At 36.8% G+C, this 23,507-nt stretch overlaps 1 protein-coding gene across 1 annotated transcript in view; it reads left to right on the forward strand.

The window, feature by feature from the left end:
- LOC106518148 (CUB and sushi domain-containing protein 3) overlaps window positions 1-23,507 on the forward strand; it is a gene marked incomplete at its 5' end in the record, with an annotated part of 99,630 nt that overhangs the window by 20,969 nt on the left and 55,154 nt on the right. The window contains 17 exon segments of the mRNA XM_014009280.1: window positions 1,349-1,540; window positions 3,758-3,884; window positions 4,772-4,974; window positions 5,906-6,097; window positions 6,307-6,445; window positions 6,552-6,739; window positions 11,343-11,461; window positions 11,609-11,684; window positions 11,782-11,898; window positions 17,122-17,235; window positions 17,350-17,445; window positions 17,939-18,142; window positions 18,416-18,540; window positions 19,079-19,175; window positions 22,008-22,112; window positions 22,200-22,318; window positions 22,835-22,904. Coding sequence (XP_013864734.1) covers window positions 1,349-1,540; window positions 3,758-3,884; window positions 4,772-4,974; window positions 5,906-6,097; window positions 6,307-6,445; window positions 6,552-6,739; window positions 11,343-11,461; window positions 11,609-11,684; window positions 11,782-11,898; window positions 17,122-17,235; window positions 17,350-17,445; window positions 17,939-18,142; window positions 18,416-18,540; window positions 19,079-19,175; window positions 22,008-22,112; window positions 22,200-22,318; window positions 22,835-22,904 — 2,283 coding nt within the window.

A 23,507-nucleotide genomic window follows, 5' to 3' on the forward strand; every position in this document is an offset into this window, starting at 1 on the left:
CCTTAATTCAATTCAATTCAAAAATTTATTAATTTCATTAAAAATACAGTGTACAGTAATAAAAATAAACCAAAACTAAAAAAAATAAATATGTACAAATAAAAATAAAATGAAAGGTAGCAGTAGAAGAATAAATCTTATTTTGTCTGCCCCTTTTGACCCCGAATATATTCTAACGAAACATAATTTACAAAACTATACTAAATAATATAAATAAACCAAAACCAAAAAATATACAAATCAAATAAAATGAAAGGTAGCAGTAGAAGAATAAATCTTATTTTGTCTGCCCCTTTTGACCCAGAATATATTCAAACGAAACATAATTTACAAAACTATACTAAATAGCATAAAAATAAAATTAAAATTAAAAATTTCAAACTGTATGCCCAATTTAAATTCATCTAACTCTTTCATATGTGATTGCATAACATGGTTTTCATAGTTCCTTGAGGTAATCTTGTCCTTACTGAGTGAGTCAAATGGAATGCCAGTAACATTTTTTCTCCTTTTTTGTACTTTTACTAAGGTATTTTGGTTAAAAAAAAAACGAAAGGAATGACGGACATCAGCTTTAACAGAACTGCAACAATGTTTTGTGTGTTTCTATTCAACAATGTGCTTACAGTTAAGTTTGATGTAGAGGATATAGGATGTAATTTAGTATAGTCCTCAAGATGGGTTTCARTAAATAATTCATGGTCTTTTGTTTTCTTACACATGTCTAACAGAGTGATTTCAGATGGGCAACAGTGCCTGATAGATCTCAGGGTGATGACAGATGTGTTTACGTTGCTCACTGGTAAAAAGCACAGCTTTCCAAATGACCGTGTTTAAGGCTTTAGACGTGCACCTACATCACTCTGCCAGGCGCGAACGCAAAACGCCGCCGCACCTTGTCTTCTGGGTAATGTCGTAGATCAAATCCTGGTTATGGTCTTGTGAGGATATTTATAAATCTATTCAAATCCCACGCTGGAAAACTGTGCACTAACTGAATATTGCCATGGAAACTGAGATCAGACATCCAGAGGGAAAAAAAAACAACAACCTTAAATTGGATAAGGTGTATACATGTTCCAGTATCACTCCTAATAATGCTACGCATCATGTATCTTTTTTTTTTTGGTTTTCTTATTACATCCGGATGAGAGTCTGTGGCATCAGCAAAGCTTGTAAACAGAAAACTYCAGTGTGCCAGATTTCTTTAAAGGAAACATTGCTGTGCTTTTAAGAAAAAATAACAATAATTTTGTTTCCTCGTGTGAGCCTTAAATCTTCCTTTAGTAGCAGTTTGGAAAGAACACTGTCACAATCTTTTAATTTTTTTCTGTTTAATACTTCTCAGGTTTTGAGTTGTCTCACTGTGAGGACCCTGGYGTGCCTCAGTTTGGCTTCAAAGTCAACGACCAAGGCCACTTCTCTGGAAGCATCATCACATACAGATGTGAGCCTGGATACACTCTGCACGGGGCGTCCACACTGAAGTGTATGACAGGGGAAAGGAGAGCCTGGGATAACCCTCTGCCTTCTTGTATAGGTAACGTCATTTCCATGGGAGGCTTTGAAACAAGTCTCCTAATGTATGGAATTCCCAAAGTGTTCATTATTACATAAACATGTTTTTGTATGARTAAACAATATATTGTGACAGTGTAATTGTGAAATAATGGAATGCATATACAATTCTAAATAATTTGCATTCTCCTTTAAAGCGCTTAATAATATAAAACACTATTTCACAGTGATGTTTTTTTCTCCCAGTAATAGGCATTAATATTAGGCATTTTTATTTAATTCCAGCAGATTTTATTCCAAAATGTTATTTTTACAAATGTCTTTTTATTTCAATATGGTGTTTTTTCCTCATGGCTTATTTATTTCCTAACGACACATTTCTTATTTATTTAATTGTGAACATTTTAGTGTTCCATAATTAGAAACCATTCAATTGATGTAGATGTACACCTATATTTTACACTCAGAACATGCACGAAACACTTTATCCTGATCATTTGCATTGCTTTGAAATGCGTCTGCAAATGTAGTCATCGGGTGATGTCATTGTATCTGGACGCATCTTCATGGTAACTGAAAAAAAGGCCAAATGTGTTGTCTTCCATAACTCATTTTGTTGTATAAAATTATATTAAGAAATAGAAAAAAATAATATAACATAAAATACAGCCTTCTCTAACCACTGCAGAATTAAAAGTTCAGTTTCAAAGTGCAGAATGACTCTCCTCATTGAAAGTCTTCCCCACTTTTATCCAGCATTCTTTCAACATATAAATTTATACTTTTCCAGTCATCAGGGTTTTCACTTAGCACGATGCAGATGTAGGTCACAACCTTGAATGATAAAAATTGAAAAGAAGAAAAGGACTAAGAAAAGGCAATTTTTTTCAGGATTACTACCTGAACTCTGTCTGTCAAACCTAAACAACATTTTTGTTGTTTTCTTTTTCTAAGTCCTATTTATCGCATGTCTCTATCAATCCATAAAAACCCGAGCAACAACTCTTCTTGTAAAAAATGCCTCATAAGCCAACGTTAATCGATTTGCTACTTACTACAGACAAATGCATCAAAGCGTCAGCAGTTTTATGTAAACAGTAAAACACGCTGGGATGTAACTCCCCCCTACTGGAATATTGACACATTTATAAATTTTCACTGGTGACATCATTGTCCTTTTTTTAATATTTCCTAAGTTTTCAAACTGTTGGGACATTAAACTACCACAGTTACTAATATCAATGTCAACAAATCAATTACATCCTGCAAATTAAGCCCAAATACAAATTATTTTCACAGCGACAAACAAAATGGCTGCTGCAGCCTAACAACGGATCAAACACTTCTAAAGCCTTTTCTTACTTCATTCCAGCCTTTCAACTTTCTGATTTTGGATTCAGCTTAATAAGGCTCTCTTCTTTTTCTCTATTAATAATAAAAGAGTCATAAAACCACTGGCTAAAATTCTCTGACTTTGTATTTTAGCTGTGACACCCTGTGACCTCATCTAACCGTTGGTCTTAATATTATATTTCTTCTTATTATTACTCAGTTTTTTTTCTCCTTTACCCCCCTCGGTTCTTTGATTTTTTTTCCCCCTTTTCTTTTGCCTATAGTCTCCATCCTCACTCTTCATATTGCTCCTATTACCCAAGATAATATATTCCAGTGATGAGGAGCCTGAGGGAGGAGGAACTTGCAGAGGGAGGGAAAGCGGAGAGAGGATGAAGATTGCGAAAATATATAACTGAGAGAGACAAAGTGAGAAAGAGGAATTATTTTAGTTATATAATGTGAAGTGATTTCTTCAGGGAGGAATGCATGATCAGCACTTTGTTTCTTCTTCCTCTTCATCTGTCTTCCGCTCTACCCTTAATGTTCTATTGGGTAGAAGGAAAAAAAACGTGAGGGAGACAACGAGGCGCAGGGGTGGAGCTCTGGCTTCATTTTTAATCATCTTTTTTTTTTTCTTTGGTGATCATTTAGCAGCCTCTGAGGTCCACCGCGTGGGTTTGAATGTCTAAATAAACAATTGCCACAGACAGATAAATGGCTGACTTGTCATACCTCACGAACACGCCAGAACCATCTTTTCTCAATTTGTCATCCGCGGTGCTTCTCTGATGGTTTTGTAATGTCACATTTCTGCTAATCTAAGTATTATACAGCAGCATTTCTCACCGTGCTTTCATATCAAACAGTCTTCAAGGACTTTTATCTGCATTTGTCATTCCTGCAGCGGAGTGCGGTGGCCGCTTTAAGGGTGAGTCTTCAGGGAGGATTCTCTCCCCTGGATATCCTTTTCCTTACGACAACAACCTCCGCTGCACCTGGACCATCGAGGTGGACTCAGGGAATATCGTAAGGTGACGTGGCCTTCACTTTACTTTAACGTGAACAAAGTTTAAATGTCAGCTGTATCAACTTCAGCACATCAAAATAAAAAATAAGAACATTTAATTCTTAACATAAGCCGAACGATTCTCTTTTGCTTCAGTTGCAATGTAGCTGATAAATTGCCAAAGTTCTGAAAATGATTGTTTATGAAGTTCACATCAAATAGAGTGGGACATTCAAACAACAGGGTTATTTGTTGACAACATTCATAACACCTGTCATATTTTGTGCCAGAAGTTTTAAAGAAAGATTGAATAAATCCYAGAACTGTAGTTATTTTGGTCAAACTTTACCACTAAGCATGCTTAAAACATGCATTGTACATGATACAAAGTTTACCTCAATATCAGCRGAATTGACAGAGTTACAGCCATGGGATATTTTGCTAACAGACAACAAGCAGTTATTGCAAAGGTTTTTAGGCAAAGGTTCTGCAAAATGGGTAGCACTTGGATTATGTGTTTTGAACAAGTTTCAGCTACAAACAAACCAAATGTCAGCACAATATCTATAAAACTGACTGAATTATAGCCATTTTGGTGTTTATAGTTCGAGTTGGCTGTGGCAGCCATCTTGAATCTGGTTGGCTCCAAACATTAATCAGTTGAAGTTGTGCATTCAGTGATTATTCTCTGCAAATTTCATTAAAAGGTGTTTAGTGGTTCTTGAGATATTTTGCTAACAGATAAACAAGCATGCACACGCACACAGGCTGAATTGTTATCACCAGCTCTTAGCTTTGTTTTAATTTTTTGTTTGTTTTTGTTTAYAAAAAAGTAGCCAATGTCAAATGTCAGTTTTAACTGTTTTTTTTATTATTTTTTTATTTTTTATTTTTTACCTTTCTAAATCACAGTCTGCAATTTTTGGCTTTTGACACTGAAGCCAGCCACGACATGCTGAAGGTTTGGGACGGACCACCTGAGAATGAAATGTCTCTGGCAGAGCTCAGTGGGTCTCTGATCCCTGAGGGAATCCACTCCACGCTGAATACAGTCACGGTTCAGTTTGAGACCGACTTTTACATCAGCAAGTCAGGATTCGCTATCGAGTTCTCCAGTAAGTATCGCTGATCAGATGTGAAGAGTTGTGACAGAGAGATGTTATAGAGACCTCAGTGTTTGTAAGAAATGTTTGTCCAAAGCTACACCGAGTGAGCCTTCAAAAAGATTTATAAATGATATCATAKATAGATAATGTAGGTAGAACCAAGTTAGATTAAAAGTCTTGATTGAAGTAAATTACATAGTTTGTCCACTATCTCATTTTTATTGAACTAATCATAAATGAGTAAATTATAATCAATTAAAAAGCATTTTATCAATTTTATGAGGAAAGTAAATATAAACAAATGTAAAAAAAAAATAATAAATATGAGAAAAATGTACTGAATAGAATTAGAAATGTTTTATACATTTTAATAGTAAATTTCAAGGTTTGGTTGTTTTTTTAACATATTTTTTAAATTATTATTATTTTTTKTACCACAGCTAATTATACAGTATACTGTATTAGCATTTTTATTGACACTTCTAACTTAAAAAATGCATTGACTGTGCTGAACAAAATGGCTTAATTCATATCAAGATGCTAAGCTAATTTACGGTTTCTAACTCTTGGAAAAAAAATAATAAATTCAATATTTCTGTASTAAAATTTCCATGGAAAATTGAATATGTTGGGAGAAAATATGTTGTTTKTCATAAACTAAGACCAATTATTTTTAGTTAATCTGAAAAGTACACATTTAAACAAACCATTTTATCTCTGCTTTTATAAAAAAAAGTAGTTTTGTATGCAGTATCTTGCTTTAGATATCAGATAATCTACAACACAGTGTTGGTTACTTGGATTGTTTGTGAGATAAGGTTAGCCACTGGGCAGTGGTCCAAAACCCATATACCGTGTATATACAGTACAGAATGTGACCCTGCTTWTTGTAATTGCTCTCATCTTCCTCATCTGTTGTCCCTGTCTCCTACCTGTCCAGGCTCTGTAGCTACAGCCTGCAGGGACCCAGGTGTGCCAATGAACGGGAGTCGTAGCGGAGATGGCCGTGAGCCGGGGGATTCGGTGTCCTTTCAGTGCGACCCTGGATAYGAGCTCCAGGGGGACGACAAAATAACCTGCATACAAGTGGATAACAGATACTACTGGCAGCCCAGCCCGCCTGTCTGCATAGGTAAAAAGTCCAGCTTCAGTATATTCTGTAGGGACATTAAATGGATGTAGTGCACACAGCTGGAGTTGTTTAGGCTCAAGGATACATGTGTCAGTGACTTATAGGGGACGGTATGAACTAGATGGTGTTTATTTTAGTATATGTTGGCTTCATATTTATCATACTTTAGGATTAATGCTGTATTAATTGTACCCTTGTTATCATTGTAGCTCCTTGTGGAGGTAACCTGACTGGCTCCAATGGATTTATACTCTCTCCTAACTACCCGCATCCCTACCCTCACTCAAAGGACTGTGATTGGCTCATCGCTGTCAACTCCGACTATGTCCTGTCCTTAGCTTTTATCAGGTAATCTGCAAATCTATTTTTTAGCCATTTTCAGAATCATTTTGAGCTTGTTTCTTTCAGATTGATTTCTTCACCTTTTGTGTTTTCTTTCTCCTTTTGCCTCTAGTTTCAACATTGAGCCAAACTACGACTTCCTTTACATCTACGATGGTCCCGATAGCAACAGTCCTCTCATTGGTAGTTTCCAGGACAGCAAACTCCCTGAGAGGATAGAGAGCAGCTCTAACACCATGCATTTAGCATTCCGCAGTGATGGGTCTGTTTCTTACACTGGCTTTCACCTGGAATACAAAGGTAAAAACAGATTTTCAATGGCTCTTACACAAACAAAGGCACAATCCCAAATTGTATACAGAAACAATCAAATACAGTTTACAATAATGGAAACTTTATTAATATCACTTTTTAAAACAGATACATCAGTTAATTAATAATCTATTTTAATATGTTGGGATTATTTGTGGATCAGCTAACTGTGTTTTAATTTAATTTAATTTTTTCTTGTTTTGTTTTTTTATGCACATACAGTATAAAAAATGCTGATGACAGACGTTATAAGACAAAAAACAAATGAGCATTTTTCTAATAAAGCAAAGRAACCCTCCACAAGAGACAGTAAATGGTATTTTGCATATTAAAAAATACAGTGTTATCATAGCAATAAGTAGTATTGAAAATGTGCTTTGCGAGTGTTTGCTAAAGTGTGGGTTTTTGTGAGATGAGCTCATGTTTTGTTGTGACATTACCGTCGAGGAGACTCTGCAGTGACTCCGGCGCTTTTTGGGTATCAGAGGAAACATCTGGTCATTTTTCCTGAACCAGTCCTGAGAGAGAAGGAGTGATGGAGGTTTTTTGTGGATCTAGACTACTGCTGGATTTTAGCATCATTTTAGGTCTGCCCCCACAGAGCCCTAGCAGAGAAGATGATGATGATGATGATGATGGTGATGATGATGGTGATGATGATGATCTAATTTTCAAAGCTTAGTGCTGCTCCTTTTACTTCCCTCGGTGTGTTTTCTCTAGGTTTCCTTTCCTTTTTGTTTTGCACTAATCTACAACCTTACTTTTTAAAATCACAGATCCCTTTTCAAATCACAGATAAATTATTTTGCCTATTCAGCACAACAGACTTTGTCATATTTTTTATGACATTTTAAATGAAAATAATTCTCCCGAGCCATGTAGGCTCCACAGGTCTACTTTATCTTGTTAGAAAAGGAGAATCAGTCACTTGGATCACAGTGAATCTGCAAAAAGAGAGTTTTTTTTTTGTCTTTCCTGCTTGCCAGTGGATTTTATCTGAGGTCCCGTCTGATGGTGTGCTTTATCTCCCGCACCACTGATGACCCTCCAGTTCACCATCCTTTGTGCACTGGATGAGATGATCTTGCAAAGACCCAATCAAACAGATGGTGAGGGCGAGCGCTCGTCTGACAAAAGATTAGTTGCACTGTTCACTGGTTCCCGGGAAGAGATCTTCTGCATGTGAGTCGTCTGCTTCCCTGAGCGTACAGATGTTGGGCTTTTCTTTTCTTCACCTGAGGAAACGGTACGACGGCACAGACTGCAGGCTGTTACTCCACAAAACCTGTCAACCATCTCATAGGCGCTGTTCCACCTGGTGCCTACATCTGTTTTCAGCTTGTCTGCGGCAGACCGCATACCTTCTGCTTCTCCTCAAGCTGGTAGTGGTGATGTGGCAGGAAAAGTTAATGGGAGGTTTCACCCCTCGTTTGAGACGGTGGATGACTGGGGCACTCATTGAGACGTTGAGTTCAGTGTTTGTATCTTTTCACTCTTCTACATTTTTAACAACTTATATTTATATCTGTGTAGATTTAGTTGTGGGAATGATCCTTTATTCTTCTGTATGTTTTCCGGGATGTGTCTTGTTCTGCATTTTTTAATATTTTTTATTTTTTGCTATTTCAACAATTCTTGTATCGATATGTTAAGCTGCTTTAGTACATTCTGGATATGACTTTTGGTATTTCAGCCATTGAGACTGTTTGATATATTTAGCATTTCCAACTATTTTTGTCCTCATTGAAAATGAATGGATCTGTGTTCAACATGGTTAAAGTCCTTCAAAGTAGTTTATTTTTACTTTTCTTAGCTAATTTTAGCTTCCTTCATTTTCTTTTTTTTACTAATCTTAGCTTTTATTCTGCTTTTTCAACTACCTTTCTGCTTATTCAGCTAATTTAATTTTGTTTTGTGTGACTGTTAACTTAGTTCTGCTATTTTAAACTTTTTATGCTTCTTTCAGCTGTTTTCTGCATTTTTTAGCTATTTCCAGAAACTTCAAGCTTCTTTCAGCTGAAGTTATTGTTTTGTGATCATTTGAACTTACTGCTTATTTTAACAAACGAGCGCTTTCTGCTTCTTTGTGCAAGATTTAGCTTTTTCTGCTATATTTTTCTGTTAATTATAGCTATTTTGTGTACTTTCCAACAAATAGAAACATCTATGTTTGTCTTTTTTTTTTCTACAAAAATCTTTAAAAATTCACACAGCATTTTTGCAGAAACCAACGGAGCCCGCGAAGGGACACGGGAGATTTTTTTTTATTTATTTATTTTTTTTTGCGTTCCCATGCAATAGTATTGTGTTCCCTCGCAAAAGTAGTTTATCACTGTTGTGCCTGCCGGTTTATTAACAAACTCACATTTTCACCATTAGCAAGTTAGTCTACTGCTTTAATTCAGCTTCAGAATGAATGTATCACACAACTACTACACATGGAAGTATGTCACATGCCGATATTTTAACACAGTGCAGCCACGCAACATCAATGTCAATTTCACGAACTTGTGGCGACACGTCCTGTTTTGGTAACCGGATATTTCAAAATAAAAGTCTGATTTAATTCAGTTCATATTCAAAACAAACTTTTGCGTGGGAACGCAAAACAATATTGTGAGGGAACGCAAAGGTATTGCGTGGTAATGCAAAAGGAAAATAAATCCCCCATGTCTCCTCGCGGGCTCTGTAGAAATCACACATTTCTTAATTCATACAAAGTATTTTGGGGTGATTGTGGAACATTTCTAGATCCTAAAGGGCTCGACACACGGGGAGCGACAAACTACAGCGATTAAAGGGCTCGACACACGGGGAGCGACAAACTACAGCGATTAACAGCTGTCATCGCAGCCAGGGTGAAACCCGACACACCGGACGCGATCGCAGCGTTGCGAATCGCGCTCTCAGATCGCTTGTCTTTACAAAATTTGATTGGTTCTTGACTCTGAAGGGGGGTGTGCGTTACGGACGTGTAAACTAAACAAATCTTGCGATGTTAATGATATTGAAAAACAAACACACATCAAGATACAGTTTTATGAGGAAAAACTTACCATAAACTTCACTCTGGTGCCACTAAATTCCCACAAAGCTGCCTTTTTAAGTAATCACTTGGTGAAAGTGTTAGCTAACTGCAGTGTGTAGCATACTCTCCTCTCATTGGTCAGTCAATGAAACCCTCGCTGATTGGTTGTACACTAAGCGACAGCGACAAAAGTTGAACATTTTTCAACTTTCATATGTCGCGTCGCAAGCTGGCGTGTGCACGTCTACGTGTACGAGCGCGAAATTTCACATGCACTATTTTCGCCGGTCGCTTAGCTGGAGGAGGGCAAGCGATTGTCGCCTCACCGCACAGGCTCCATAGGAAATGAATGGAGAGCGAGCGACGTCGCTTCCCATGTGTCGAGCCCTTAATCCAATTGTTCCATGAGCACTTAAATAGTTTACATGGGTTTGTCTCCTGTGTGATGGGTCAAATGTACAAACTTCACATGTATAGGAACATGCACTGATGACAATACACCACACAGACACATACATACTTAGCATACAATAAATGTGAAGAAAGTAAAAGAAGGGCCAAATAATTATTTCTTACTATGTTTTTGTTGTTTGCATTGCAGAATGTTTATTAACAAAAGTAATGATGAAAAATCATAGCTAGCATACTCAGTTTTGGTCTGACTTTATCTGCTTACATTCCATTCATAATGACCAAATAATTTTCAAACTGCACAGAAATGCATTTTTATCATCTTACGGGCTGCATTTGTGCTGCTTTGAGATCAATATAGAACTTAGTAATTTATTTAAGATGTGTTGCATTCTTTATTAATAAATATTTTACAAAGAGTCATAACTTTGTTGTTAACAGAGTAGGCACATGTCTCATAAGGGAGCATTTTTGCTGCCATTTTATAGCTCTCATTTGTGAAAAATAATTTTAATATACTCATTTAGAGCGAGTTCACCAGGGGCTCTGTATATCTGTTTGTCAGTGTAACTTGGGAAATCAGTCTTTAAGGTTTCCCCAGTTAACATGATGGAATATTTGGTATCTGTTCATCATGACAGGATATGTGCTGAATGTTTTTTTAGAAATAAATGTTTTGTTTTTATTACACTCAACAGCTACACATACCATTTATGTAACTACCGTACTTCTCATTAATGACATAATGTTTTATGCTGCTTTCATGATTTAAAAGAAATGTCCATCAGTAGAAGGAAGTTTGATTTTTTTTTGCATGCAAAACAGGAATTTTGGCTCATTTTAAATCCAGAATTGAGATGAAGTTGGTGCAGGTGTCTCGTACTATTTTTGTCAAAAAGGGCGAAAGTCATAGTTTCCAAGATTTGTGTAGTGTGCAAAAGCAGGGGTGGATGAAGTTATCATTCTTTCTCTATCTTGGCACAGGCAGCTAAGTCAAACAGACTGTTAGAAAGGCCAGCGCTACGCCTGCCTCATTTGATTATTGCTACGGACTTAGTTATTATTAATTTGCCTCATTACTCATGTGTGCCTGTCTCTTTTTCTTTGCCTCATCCTCTCACTTACTAATTTGCTCTCTTTCTCTGTTCTCAGCCAAGCTGAGGGAGTCCTGTTTCGACCCAGGGGTGGTTCTGAATGGGACTAGGTTGGGATCGGATTACAAGCTAGGCTCTACAGTCACTTTCTACTGTGAAGCTGGATACGTTCTGCAGGTACAACTCTGTGAATAGACAATTGATTAGTTGGATGATTCGGATTGTTTTGTCAGTTGATTCTGTTTCAGTTGAATTGGTCTGATTAGGGGACAGATCGTTGTCTGATTTATTTGGTTTATTCTGCGATTGTTCGTTTTTGTGCAGGGCTATTCTACTTTAACCTGCAGTATTGGAGATGATGGCAGACCTGGATGGAACAGGGCTTTGCCTAGCTGTCAAGGTAACTGTTGTAGAATATAATCCAAAGTCAAGTAGTTTAATATTTCAAAACCGCACTGTTTGTTACCGTGCATTGATGCTAACACGCACATGTTCAGCTCCATGTGGAAGTCGGTCTACGGGGTCAGAAGGGACCGTTTTGTCGCCAAACTTCCCCAGAAACTATACATCTGGACAGAGCTGCGTGTACTCCATATCTGTGCCGAGAGAGTTTGGTAAGTTCCCTCACGCAGAACATATGAGCTCAGACAAGCATTTGCATGAAACACTGTCTTGTCAAAACAATATTCTGAAATAGTTCATATAATTGCATGCCTGTGAGCAGAACTTGGGTGGGCTGCAGAATAGAAAAATAGAACACGGTTAAGTGTTTACACAATACATCGTTCTGTGACTGGCGACAGTAAACATATACAAGTTTTCCTGTACTGAATTGGTCTCAGTGAAACAAACTGGTGTTAAGACATGTCTGATTTCAATGGGGATGTTTAGGAACACTTGGAGTTTACCTGTAGGGTTTTTTAAGCATGCTGAGAAACAAGTGAAGCTATTACACATGGTATAAAGACACGTTCTGCCTGTTTATTTGATTCCAGCCAGGTTTTATAATTGAAATGATATTTTAAAAATGAGGCTGATTTTATTTTGGCATATTTGATTGGTGGTCCTTCATTCAGACTAAAATGACATCTTAGGAAATATATGATTTTATAGATGGTTTTTTTGTATATAACAAGCCTGTGCTCATAGTGTGATCATTAGCAAAATGGGAATGGGTCGAAGCATGCTTTTTGAGAAGCCGTGTAAACATTTATTTGTTGCTATCTTCTGGTAAATGTATAACATATTATGTAATATGTAGAGGTAGAAATTATTATTATTATTATTATTATTATTATTATTATTATTATTATTATTATTATTTTCATGGTTATCAGTACAGTTGGGCATCAAGTCTCAAGTGACAATTGGAAATGGAACTAACATTACGATTCTTCTGGAGTCAATGGAGTTTTTAAATTTCGATTTTTTGATACCCAGTCCACTGACTGGACGAAAACACCAACGAAGAAGAATATGTGAGTCACTGAACAGCAACAAAGACAAACTCTTTGGTCAATTCTTAGTAAAGTCCATAAAAAGTGAATAAAATTAAAAGGTAAGACGTTGTTAATTACCTTATTTAAACCATGTAAAACTTATTGACCCGGTCTCTAACACGAATCATTGGGAACCGGGAACTGAAACGAGGAACCGGAATTGGAATTGTTCAAACTCGAAATGCCCAACCTAGTTATCAGTGTAAACTTTAACAAAGTTTCAACAATTTCAAAGTAATTTAAACATGTTAATTAAATGACTTTTGTATTACAAAAATAAAAATAAAAATAAAAGACTGTCCAAGATGGCACACAATCAATCATAGGATCTTACAATAAGGAAGTAGTGTTATTTGTTCTTCTGTTTGTGAGCAGCTGGATTTGAAAGCAGATAAATGGACAGTGAATTAGGATTGTGTTGTTTATCTCTGAATATAATTGAATTTCTAAGATGGGCAAGTTGCATCCATGTCATTAATAACCTAATCAAAAGTGAGTTGAGCTTTAACAAACAGTCAGTAATTGGTAGATCTGATGTCCAATCACAGCCTGTAGTGTTGTGAATAAATGCTTTCCCTGTGGCTGCTGTCTTGTTATATTAGCCCTATGGAGGAATATTAGCTCCATGTAAAAATTTGACTCAGCATCACAAACATCTGGTTGTTATTGTACCAGACACAGTCAGTCTTTTGAAATCAAGAACGAGAAAGCTGAGTTTCTTGAATAAAATCGCTTATCCTTGTGGCGGAACAATTTAGGCTGGAGGTTGCAGCAACGATCCTGTTTAAACTGCATTTTCATCAGTAATGCTTAAATCGACCCACTGGGCTAGTTATTAAATGCTTCATGATGCTTTGCTGTTTATGCAAATAGCCCCCTTCAGTTGAAACAGCAGGTGGGGAAAACCCTTGGCATATATCCCTCTGGAACTGCCATCCCTCCTGTTAGATGAAGACATGGCTGAGGACACCCACTCAGGCAGCTCATTGGGAGGCATGGCAACTCCACAGGGATTGATCTCCAGGTTTTTGCCATCCGATGTCACTAGAAGTTTTTTTTTTTTTTTCAAATGCACAGTGGAACGCTCTTAATCGTCTAATATTACATCTAGTGGATTGATTCAAACTTTGCCTGACATCTTAGGACCCAGATGACTGACTCTGTCTCCTGAGTGTATGTGAGTGGAGTGTAGAGGCATCAATGAGCCATGTGGTAAATTCACTGAGGAACAACTCTACTGTAATCATCCCTCAGAGTGTGGGTTTTACTGTCTGATATCCTTTGTTATCCAAGTATGGGGGAGAAATCTGCCAGTGTTGTTTCATATGTGCATTACAGGTTCATTTAATAACTTTATGCAACAAAGCGTGCCTGGTGCGTGTTTATCCTTCTTCTAAAAAAATGTTTTGAGCAGTTAACTCCTTCACCTGCGATGCCTTGTTCCAGCGTCACAGCAAAAATGTGGTAGAAACATACTTTAATTTGATTAGTAACCTCTTCAGCCCCAGGGGGTTTGCTTGAAGTGTGTGCTTGAAATAATGAGCCAAAATGGAATTGTATCTCAGCAAACTCTACCTAACTAATCTTGGTATCAGCATAAAGCTAACACAGAATATTTCAGTAAAAGTGTAAGCATCACAGAACAGAAAGTAATTGAGTTTTTTTTCCCCACATTTCTTTTTTATTTTATGTTTTAATTATACAGTTTATGATTCTTTTAAGAACATAATGAATAAAGCTAAAACCTTGAAAACCATAAATTCACATGTGGACATTACTTGTGCAAACATTATTGCTGCAAAATAGTAGAGCAAAGTTTCCAAGATTTCAATAAAGAAATAACTCAGTGTTTTGTTATTCTACACTGGTTGGACCATTTAGGTACCATTTACAAATGTTAAGAAATCATAGGTTTTTAATTTAAAAATGTTTTTCTTACATATCTAAAAAGACTTGTTATACAGTGTTTGTCTTTTTGAAAAATATGCCCACATATTTATTTTCTTCCTATTCATATAAGAAAATGAGAAATAATTATGTTCAACTGAAACTGTGGCAGATTTATTCAAAATCAAGTTAAAAAAAACTTTCTAAACACTTTGCAACGTCGTATTTGCTTCGACTTTCTACAAAAACAATCATAAAGGATCGATGCATTTTTACATATTTTCTTTGATGTATTTACAGATTTGTGCTGATGCTATTTTGTACAGTTTATTTACTTTCTGATTCAACTGCTTGTGGTTTTAATTGTGTTTGGGGGTAGAAATGGTTTTTATGAGCTTATCGCCAAGATTCTGACATTTCTATTAATACCAATGCCGATGACATATTGTAAGTTAACAGAAGGTAAAGGAAATTGAAAACCAGGAAGTGCAGTTTTGCACCTGGTGCCGGGGGGAGTGAGACTCATCACCCACACATGGTGTACTGTCTTGTATTTTTAGCAAATAGACAATTTTATTCCATAAAAACTTTGCAACATTACAGTTTACATATCCATGAACAACTGACATGAACACACAACTATACCTCACAGATATTATAAAATCCTAACTTTAGGACATTTTCTCTCAGTAGAAACAACCCTCACCAAACACAATCTGTGCAAGCAGGAGTTAGCACATAGCTGTGGTGAATTTACTGACTTGAAAAGAAAAGCATATTTTTGAGTGGCTGATCTGCCAGTCACTGAGTGAGCAAGTCAAGCTGAAAATCAACTGGTTCCTATCACCTGCCGAGCAATCAATGCATCCCTGCTTTGAAGCTGTAAATGGGTCATTTAGAGCCATAAAACTTGCCAACCTCACCTAGTACTCACCTACCTGGTCATTTTGTAGGTCCTTAGGACTATTGTAGCCTGTAAGTTGTTTACCTACTTGGTCAAAATCTCAGATCAGGTGATTCAAATTGCAACAAGTTGTGAAACTGCCTGGGGATAAGGTGAATACTGAACAGTGTAAGTGATGAATGATGCATCAGGCCATTTACTCTGTTTAATGCTAGTTTTTCCTGTTGAATGTAGATGATTTTCTTCATTTCTCTTTCAAACCATCTGCTTTTTTCACTGTTTCCATATAAAATAAGCTTTTACTTTAAGATGTTACTATTAACTTAGCCTATAGAGCTCTCTTGACGACTTGCTTTATCGCCAACTCCACCTTCATATCGGCACAGATGACTCAGTTCCAAATGCAAATCCACAGTTTTTTTTTCTTTTTTCTTACCCTGCCCTGTATTGCGTCTCATAAATTTCACATGAAATGAGATTTTACATTAAAGCAGAATGGGAATCTTTTGCTTTAAAGGGAAATCTATAGAGGGAAACACCTTGTAGAATGTGCCCACTGACCTTCTTACATCCGAATATCCTTGGCAATGTTCACATTTAATCCTTTACTACTTGGCCGTCGAGGCGAAAGTGAGGGAGAGGCAACGATGGAGAGGTGAGATATGTGTATGTGCGCAGTCAGAGGGATACAGCCTCAAATAAATGTAATTTATCATGCGGGACATTCTTTTTTATTTTTATTTTTTTGTGTGTTTCTATGTAGTGTTGACAGCGCACCTACAGATTTACAACTTAACGCAACTAATGATTGGTCTGAAAATACAGTGATTGTTTAGGACAGAGCAAATTGTATTAGATTAGGAAAAGCCAAAGCCTTAAACCTCACAGTGGATTGTACCTACTACAGCTGCACTGGCAAATTTATAGTTCAACTGAGGAATATCTTATCAGTAGAGGCCATCCTAGATTTAGTTCCTGGTCAATGCAAGAGTGCAGAGTGGTGCATCTGTATTACAAACGCAGCATGCAATTAATAGTCACCTGCCGGCATGTTTTCCTCTAAAGGAATAATGGATTTATCCTTGTGGCTTTGTGAACAGTTTGACAGATTTCTACCCTCGTCATATATCTTCTTTTCGATTCTTTTGCTTGTAACACAATTGCAAAGAAAAAGTCTCTCCTTACCAGCATATGTTCCAAAATATAACTCTGCTTTTACTAAGTTTAGCATTTTACACCAGCTGACAACACTGATACTGTTTAACTGATTGATGGGTGGGCAAAACAGGAGAACAGTTTGAGTGGTGCATGATGAAGACAAGGTGATGTTTTGACTATTAAGTGTGCTGATATGCAATTTTGTGCCAATAGGCGGCTTCAAATAGAAGTTGACACTGCAGCTTAATAAGATGTAAATTGGCTATTACAGGTTAATTTTATCACTGGAAGGTCAGGCTTCGACAGCAGCCTGGAATAATAATTTGCCACCATTCAATAGTTGTTAACTTATCTCATTATCTGTCTTTTTCTTCTTCTTTTGTCTGCAGTTCTCTTTGGCCAGTTTGTGTTGTTCCAGACGTCCCTGAATGATGTTGTGGAAATTTATGACGGACCCACCCAACAGAACACACTCCTGTCCTCTCTGTCTGGTTCCCACTCTGGTAAGGACTGGTGATGAACATGGATAAGAGAACAATACACATTCACAGCTTAAGCTAGTATTATTTCTCACTTATTTTATTTTCATCTTTTTAATATTTTTATCCTCTTTTCAGGCGAGTCTCTCCCTCTGAGTTCGGGAAATCAGATTACAGTCAAGTTTACTACAGTTGGACCAGAAACTGCTAAGGGATTTCATTTTGTCTACCAAGGTAAAATTTAAACTATTCTTATTGTTGTATTTAGTTAGCTATGGGCCATTGTCAAATTCCAGTGCTAAATAACCTAAAGTAAAAATCCCAGTTTCACTAAAAGTACAACTTTATATAAAAGTTTAAAAAATGTATCAGAGCTACCAAGAAAGGAAAAAAGAGCTACAGACTTTATCTTCTTTTACTGCAGGAAAAAAATAAGGCAGTAGTTCTCAAAGTTGGAGTCAGGATCCCATGAATAATAATAATAATAATAATAATAATAATAATAATAATAATAACATTGAGATGATTTCCAGAAATGAAACAGAACCTAAAAATAATAGCTAATTGCACACGTTCCGCAAAGTTGTAGTAAAATATCAAAGAAACAAGTCATAAATTCTTAAAAATACTTCACTCTTGCTTTTCACACTTTTGCAGCCAGTGCAGTTTTAGTCCCTGTTATTGTAACCCATTTTTATTGTTTGAGGCATTTCTGTCTTTTCTCCAGCCGTGCCTCGGACCAGCTCCACTCAGTGCAGTTCAGTCCCGGAGCCACGCTTCGGGAAGCGTCTCGGTAATGACTTTGCAGTCGGCTCCTTGGTGCAGTTTGAGTGCAACCCTGGTTACGTCCTGCATGGCTCTTCTGCCATCCATTGTGAGAGTGTACCAGACAACCTGGCACAGTGGAATGACACCCTACCAACTTGCATGGGTATGGAATATGAAGACATGGGACCAAATATGACTCATAGAATTAGAGTTCTTTAGAAAGAATAAGGCTAATAAAATAATGTGCAAACAGCTAACAAGCAGCAGGCAACAAACTATGTTATGTGTACAGTTATTGGTTGCTATATTTAAGAAGTTGGTTACAATTAACTTTCTCCTGTTTTTCTGCTGCTTGCAAAACTCCAGTAACATAAACCCTTCTTTTCTCTTCTTTCCCCTTTTTCATTACATCTTTATACTTCTTCCTTAATCTCAGTCCCTTGTGGAGGAGTACTGACCTCTCGCCGTGGAACCATCCTGTCACCAGGCTATCCAGAGCCATATGACAACAACCAGAACTGTGTGTGGAGGGTCTCTGTTCCAGAAGGGGCTGGAATCCAGGTTGTACCTGTCACAYGCTGCTTCCCGGCTGACCTATCTATCATTGGCTAAAAAGCTGAGCAGGCAGGATCTCAGGGAAAGATAAGACATTATTAGCAGGATGAATGGATGGATGGTTTCTGAGAGGAGGGCCATCAGAGATAACTAGATAGGATCTAATCATGGAAGATAAGGCCTGATTGTGTGTAAGCTAAACTGCTCTCACGGACAAATACAAAGGCAAAGATGCCACCTACACAAAGTGCAGCCAGTCGTGAATATTTAACACACACCTCATAACATTTAGCTTTTGTYTAACGTGACACTACTGTTAAAAAAGTCAACTGGATTTTCTGTAAATTATCTGTTCCACTGTATACTTTAAGCAATTTTATTTAACATTCTGACACTTGTTGTGTCTCTTGTATTTGTTTTTCAATTGTGTCTAAAATAAAAAGTACAATTTCTCCATTGCAGCAAATGCAATTAAATAACAGTTACAGAAAGAAATGAAGCTTCAGATAACAAGAACAGTTTCTTCTCGTTTTCTTGTTTTTAGATACAAGTGGTGAGTTTTGCTACTGAGCATAACTGGGACTCGTTGGATTTCTATGATGGTGCCGACAACCACGCACCAAGACTGGGCAGCTACTCTGGTAAACAGTTTCATAACATTTTCTCCAATGGTACAARCACATGCCGATCACTCTTGCCAGCTAACACCATAGTTAGTTTTAGTTAGAGTTTTAGCAGTAACCGATCAACAACAAGACCTTTAGTATAAAAGATGCAAAGACATGAATATGTCTAATCTTAAAAAGTGTGTTTGCCAGGGGCGGTTCTAGGGGCGGGGCCACAGGGGCATTGGCCCCAGCTGAAATSTGATTGGCCCCCTGAAGTGCCCCTGTCCTGTCATTCTTCTGTCCTTTACCTGGGGATGATGATGGTTGATGCAGTTCCATGTTCAAACACTAGTTGCGCTAATGAGTCAAATAGTAAATTCCAGAATGAATCAAGCTGACAGAATTCTTCTCTTCTTAAAATGTGAACAATCCTGCAAAAAAGTCTTCCAGCTGACAAATGATGGCTGGATTTTCTCACGTTATATGTTTGAAAATATTTTATCTATGTAAAGTAAAATGTATGAAAAACKGGTGAGGAGAATTTACTGTGCAATATTTTTGGTACCACCATACAATGAAGCTCCCCTTATAGATGGCTTATAAAGAGTTTATAGATATATTTTTTTAATTCATTTGTAAAGTTTACACTTCATAAATCATTAATAAATGAAACTGGACAATTTGGTCTCTTTCTCATCCATTATTATTGCATRATAAACACTTATTAATACTTTTTAAAGTGTTTACAGATTAATTAATAACCTATCTATAAACTATTTAGAAGCCATCTGTAAGGGGAGCCTTATTAGTGGTACCTTTTAAAAAAAATACATTATATTACAAGTGTTTGAAGTGTAAAATGTATACACTGCGAATTTGTGTTAAAGGATGTTGAACAAAGACTTGGCACCTCTATGAATATTGTGGCCYCTTGATGGCCCCTTACTCAGAAAAATCCTAGATCCGCCACTGGTGTTTACCAACAAGAGTCCTGGGTTCCTCAGAACCCTATACCTCATAATATTGTACTATTTTGCCCAGAATGTCAGCAAACATGTTGCTTACAACGTGGACTTACCGGTGACCTTGTAGCAAATGTGCTAATGTTCAAAAATGTGAGMTCTCAAAATCAAAGAACAACACAAAAGACAGTATTCAAGAAATGTCTACACGTATCGCACAACACTGGTTTGGATTATGTCAAATTTAATTTTACCAGAACACTTGTTTTTAAGATGAAAATAATGCTGCATTATGTTCTGCTTTATAACTTCAGCATTACCTACCAGTTTCCATAATAATAAACTGGAAGCACATCATACATTCTTATTGTGCTCTGATGTATTGGATATTATGACCTTGGAGCTATCTGGTTGTGTCTAACCGTGTTACATCTGTGAATCTCCCAGCAGGAGCTGAGTGACACATTTTCATGTTTATGTGTGATTCCTTGAAAGTCGAGAAATATATCACACCGCTAATTTATCCACGCTAAATCTCCACTAGAAATAGGTGGCTAAGCAGCCTATGAGACTATCTTTTATAAAAAAAATTGTGTTTTTGATAAAAATGTTCCCAAAACTCAATAATATAATTTCCTTTGAGATAACTTTTACATACAGAGCATTTTGTTTCAAGACAAAAGTCCTAAAATTTAAAATCCAGGAAATTTAACACATTGCGGTTATCGGTTTTATAAATTATTTACCTTTATTTCATTTGCTCATGAGAATATAGCAAATGCTACATTTCTGCTTTCACACTTGACTGAAAATAAAAAAATGGTACTTGACAGTCTACCAAAAAGAGAGTCCTGTACATTAATGTGCCATTAGTGTAGCCTGCCTGAATTTCCATCCTGCCYGCTCTGAAAGCGCCTCAGTTCTGCTGCTACAGCAAATCATATTCACTTTTCGTCGAGGGGATTGTAACAAAGCTTCCAGGAAGTCATCTGGGTACCTTCTTGTTGTATTAAATAATCCATAGGAGRGCTTGGCATCTTTGTGACAAAATGWAGAAAAAATTATGTGATGGGAAATGAAACGAGACCACATTGATTCTATTTCCGGATAAAAGTATCATTAATAAGTAAATTTTGGCAGAGGAACGGCAACAAACTATTGATTTAAATTTTGACTCTTAATTAATACAGCCACACATCTACAAATAACAGACATTGTTAGATCAATGCAGTTAATTATAAAGCTATAAGCGATTAGTAGCTGAAAGATAACAATTAAGAACATCTTTTTTTTTCCTGTCACAATAATGAAGGATGTTTCTTYTGTATTGTAAAACGAAGCGGTAGCTGGGCTCAAGCCTGCTTGTTAATTCCCCTCACGGTGTTGTGTGACCTAATTCACAGCTCATTCAGAGGAAARTCTCAACTTGGATAAGTTTTGATAACACACCTGTCACTAACTTGAAACGCTGTGCAAATCAAAGCATGAACTGTTTTTTTTTTTACAACTTTGGAGTGTATGGATATGATGCTTTTTCTACAAAAACGTGGTTTTCCATAGGTGGGGGAGTAAAAATAAGCTTATACCGCATATACATTTAGATGATTTGTGTAATTCAAAGTCATTGGGCCAACTTTGCTTCAGCAGTAGAGTACTTTTTCTTCTTCTTTGTACTTCCCCTTGCCTTTCTATGTAGGTCAAAACAACATTTGAAAAGTGATTTCAAATAAAATAGATACCTCAAATTAAAGTGATTCCCTTCTTCATCCTTAGAGATTCTTTCACAAAGAATAAATGTGGGTTTAAAAGGCCTTTGTTGTTTCCTTTACAGCAGATAACTAAGATTATTTGCTCTCAGAATATTTGATCTTTATCCTTTCTTTTCTTGTCTTTCAATTCTCAGGCACCACCATCCCCCCTCTCCTGAACAGCACATCTAACAACCTCTATCTCAGCTTTAGCTCTGATATCAGTGTCTCAGCCGCTGGATTTCACCTGGAATATACAGGTACATGTTTATGAAGCTCTGTCTGGAGTGTGCAAAGTAATAACTCAAACTTTTTATCACAGCATTTCTTTTTATTTGTTTTCACAGCTATTGGTCTAGAGTCATGTCCAGAGCCTCAAATTCCAAACTATGGAATCAGACAAGGAGACAGATTCATGGTGGGGGATGTTGTTCAGTTTTCATGTGAACAAGGATATTCTCTTCAGGTAAAAATAAAATGCATATGTGTTTGAGCCTCTGTGTTAAGTCTTACAAGCCAGGAGTGAGTGGTTTATGAGTGATCAGAAGATTGTCAATTTAGCTTTAGCATGCCAAGCGCACTACATGCACACATTCATTACTTGTCAATTTGAACTGACTGCCAGGCATGCATGCAAAATTATATTTTTTTATAGTCTGCACAATGCAAGAACTATTTAAAGTGAATCAGAAGGAAACCTCGCTCTATGGTGGTTTCTTTTTGCTTACTAAACACACGTCTGGAGTGGTTTACACAACTCCTGAATAATGAATGTCTCAGCTGCGGTCTGCCCGATTTCTGTGCAGAATGTTGTAGAGTTTAAGTACATCTTTGCTTGCCTTGTGTCTTACAACAGTTTTAATATGTTTCTATTTGAACGCAAAGTTGTTGAACAGAACGTTAAACAATGTTTGGCCCGCTGTTCTGACTGTTGCGTTTTAAACGTTCAAAAAAAAAAAACTGGTTGTTTTTACATGTCTAGGGCAACGCCCACATCACCTGCATGCCTGGACCAGTCAGAAGGTGGAACTACCCCGTTCCGCTGTGCCTTGGTAGGTTTTCTCTTACTTTTCGCCCACGCTGAAACACACTTTCATGGAACTGTTGATGTGTCGAGAAACTTGGCGAAACTTTTACTCCACAGAAATTATGCGAACTGGCTACCACTTCCTTCTCTGGCTCTCTGGAAAATATAAAGTTTGATCAATTTATTCTTCTGTGATTAACTGATTACTTAGTATTCTGCACAGAATATGGTGAGGCTTTTTACACGGATGCTAATTCTTGTCTCAGGCATAGAAACCTAAGAGCAAACTAGCATATTAGCATGCACGAAGAAGGTTTTAAACAAGAAAATGTCTAGTTGGTTAGATTTCTGCTTCACAATACAATTTATTTTTAAATAACCTATTTAGCTAAAACATAAAATGTTGAGTATTTATTAAAATTATTCAATTTTGAGTAAAAAGTTATTACCTATTTTTACTTAAAGGCACAGTGTGTAGGATTTTGTCAATTCTTTTAGCCGAAATTGAGGTAATCACTAATGACAATAATAAAAAAAAAACGTGTCTAATCATTGCAGACAAAGACTTTGTTTTATTATATTTACCTTATAAAAAGCTGTTTATATCTCCATGGTCGCGGGTCGCCAC

The sequence above is a fragment of the Austrofundulus limnaeus genome, unplaced genomic scaffold (genome assembly GCF_001266775.1).
Source record: "Austrofundulus limnaeus strain Quisiro unplaced genomic scaffold, Austrofundulus_limnaeus-1.0 Scaffold56, whole genome shotgun sequence".
Classification (NCBI taxonomy): Eukaryota; Metazoa; Chordata; class Actinopteri; order Cyprinodontiformes; family Rivulidae; genus Austrofundulus; species Austrofundulus limnaeus.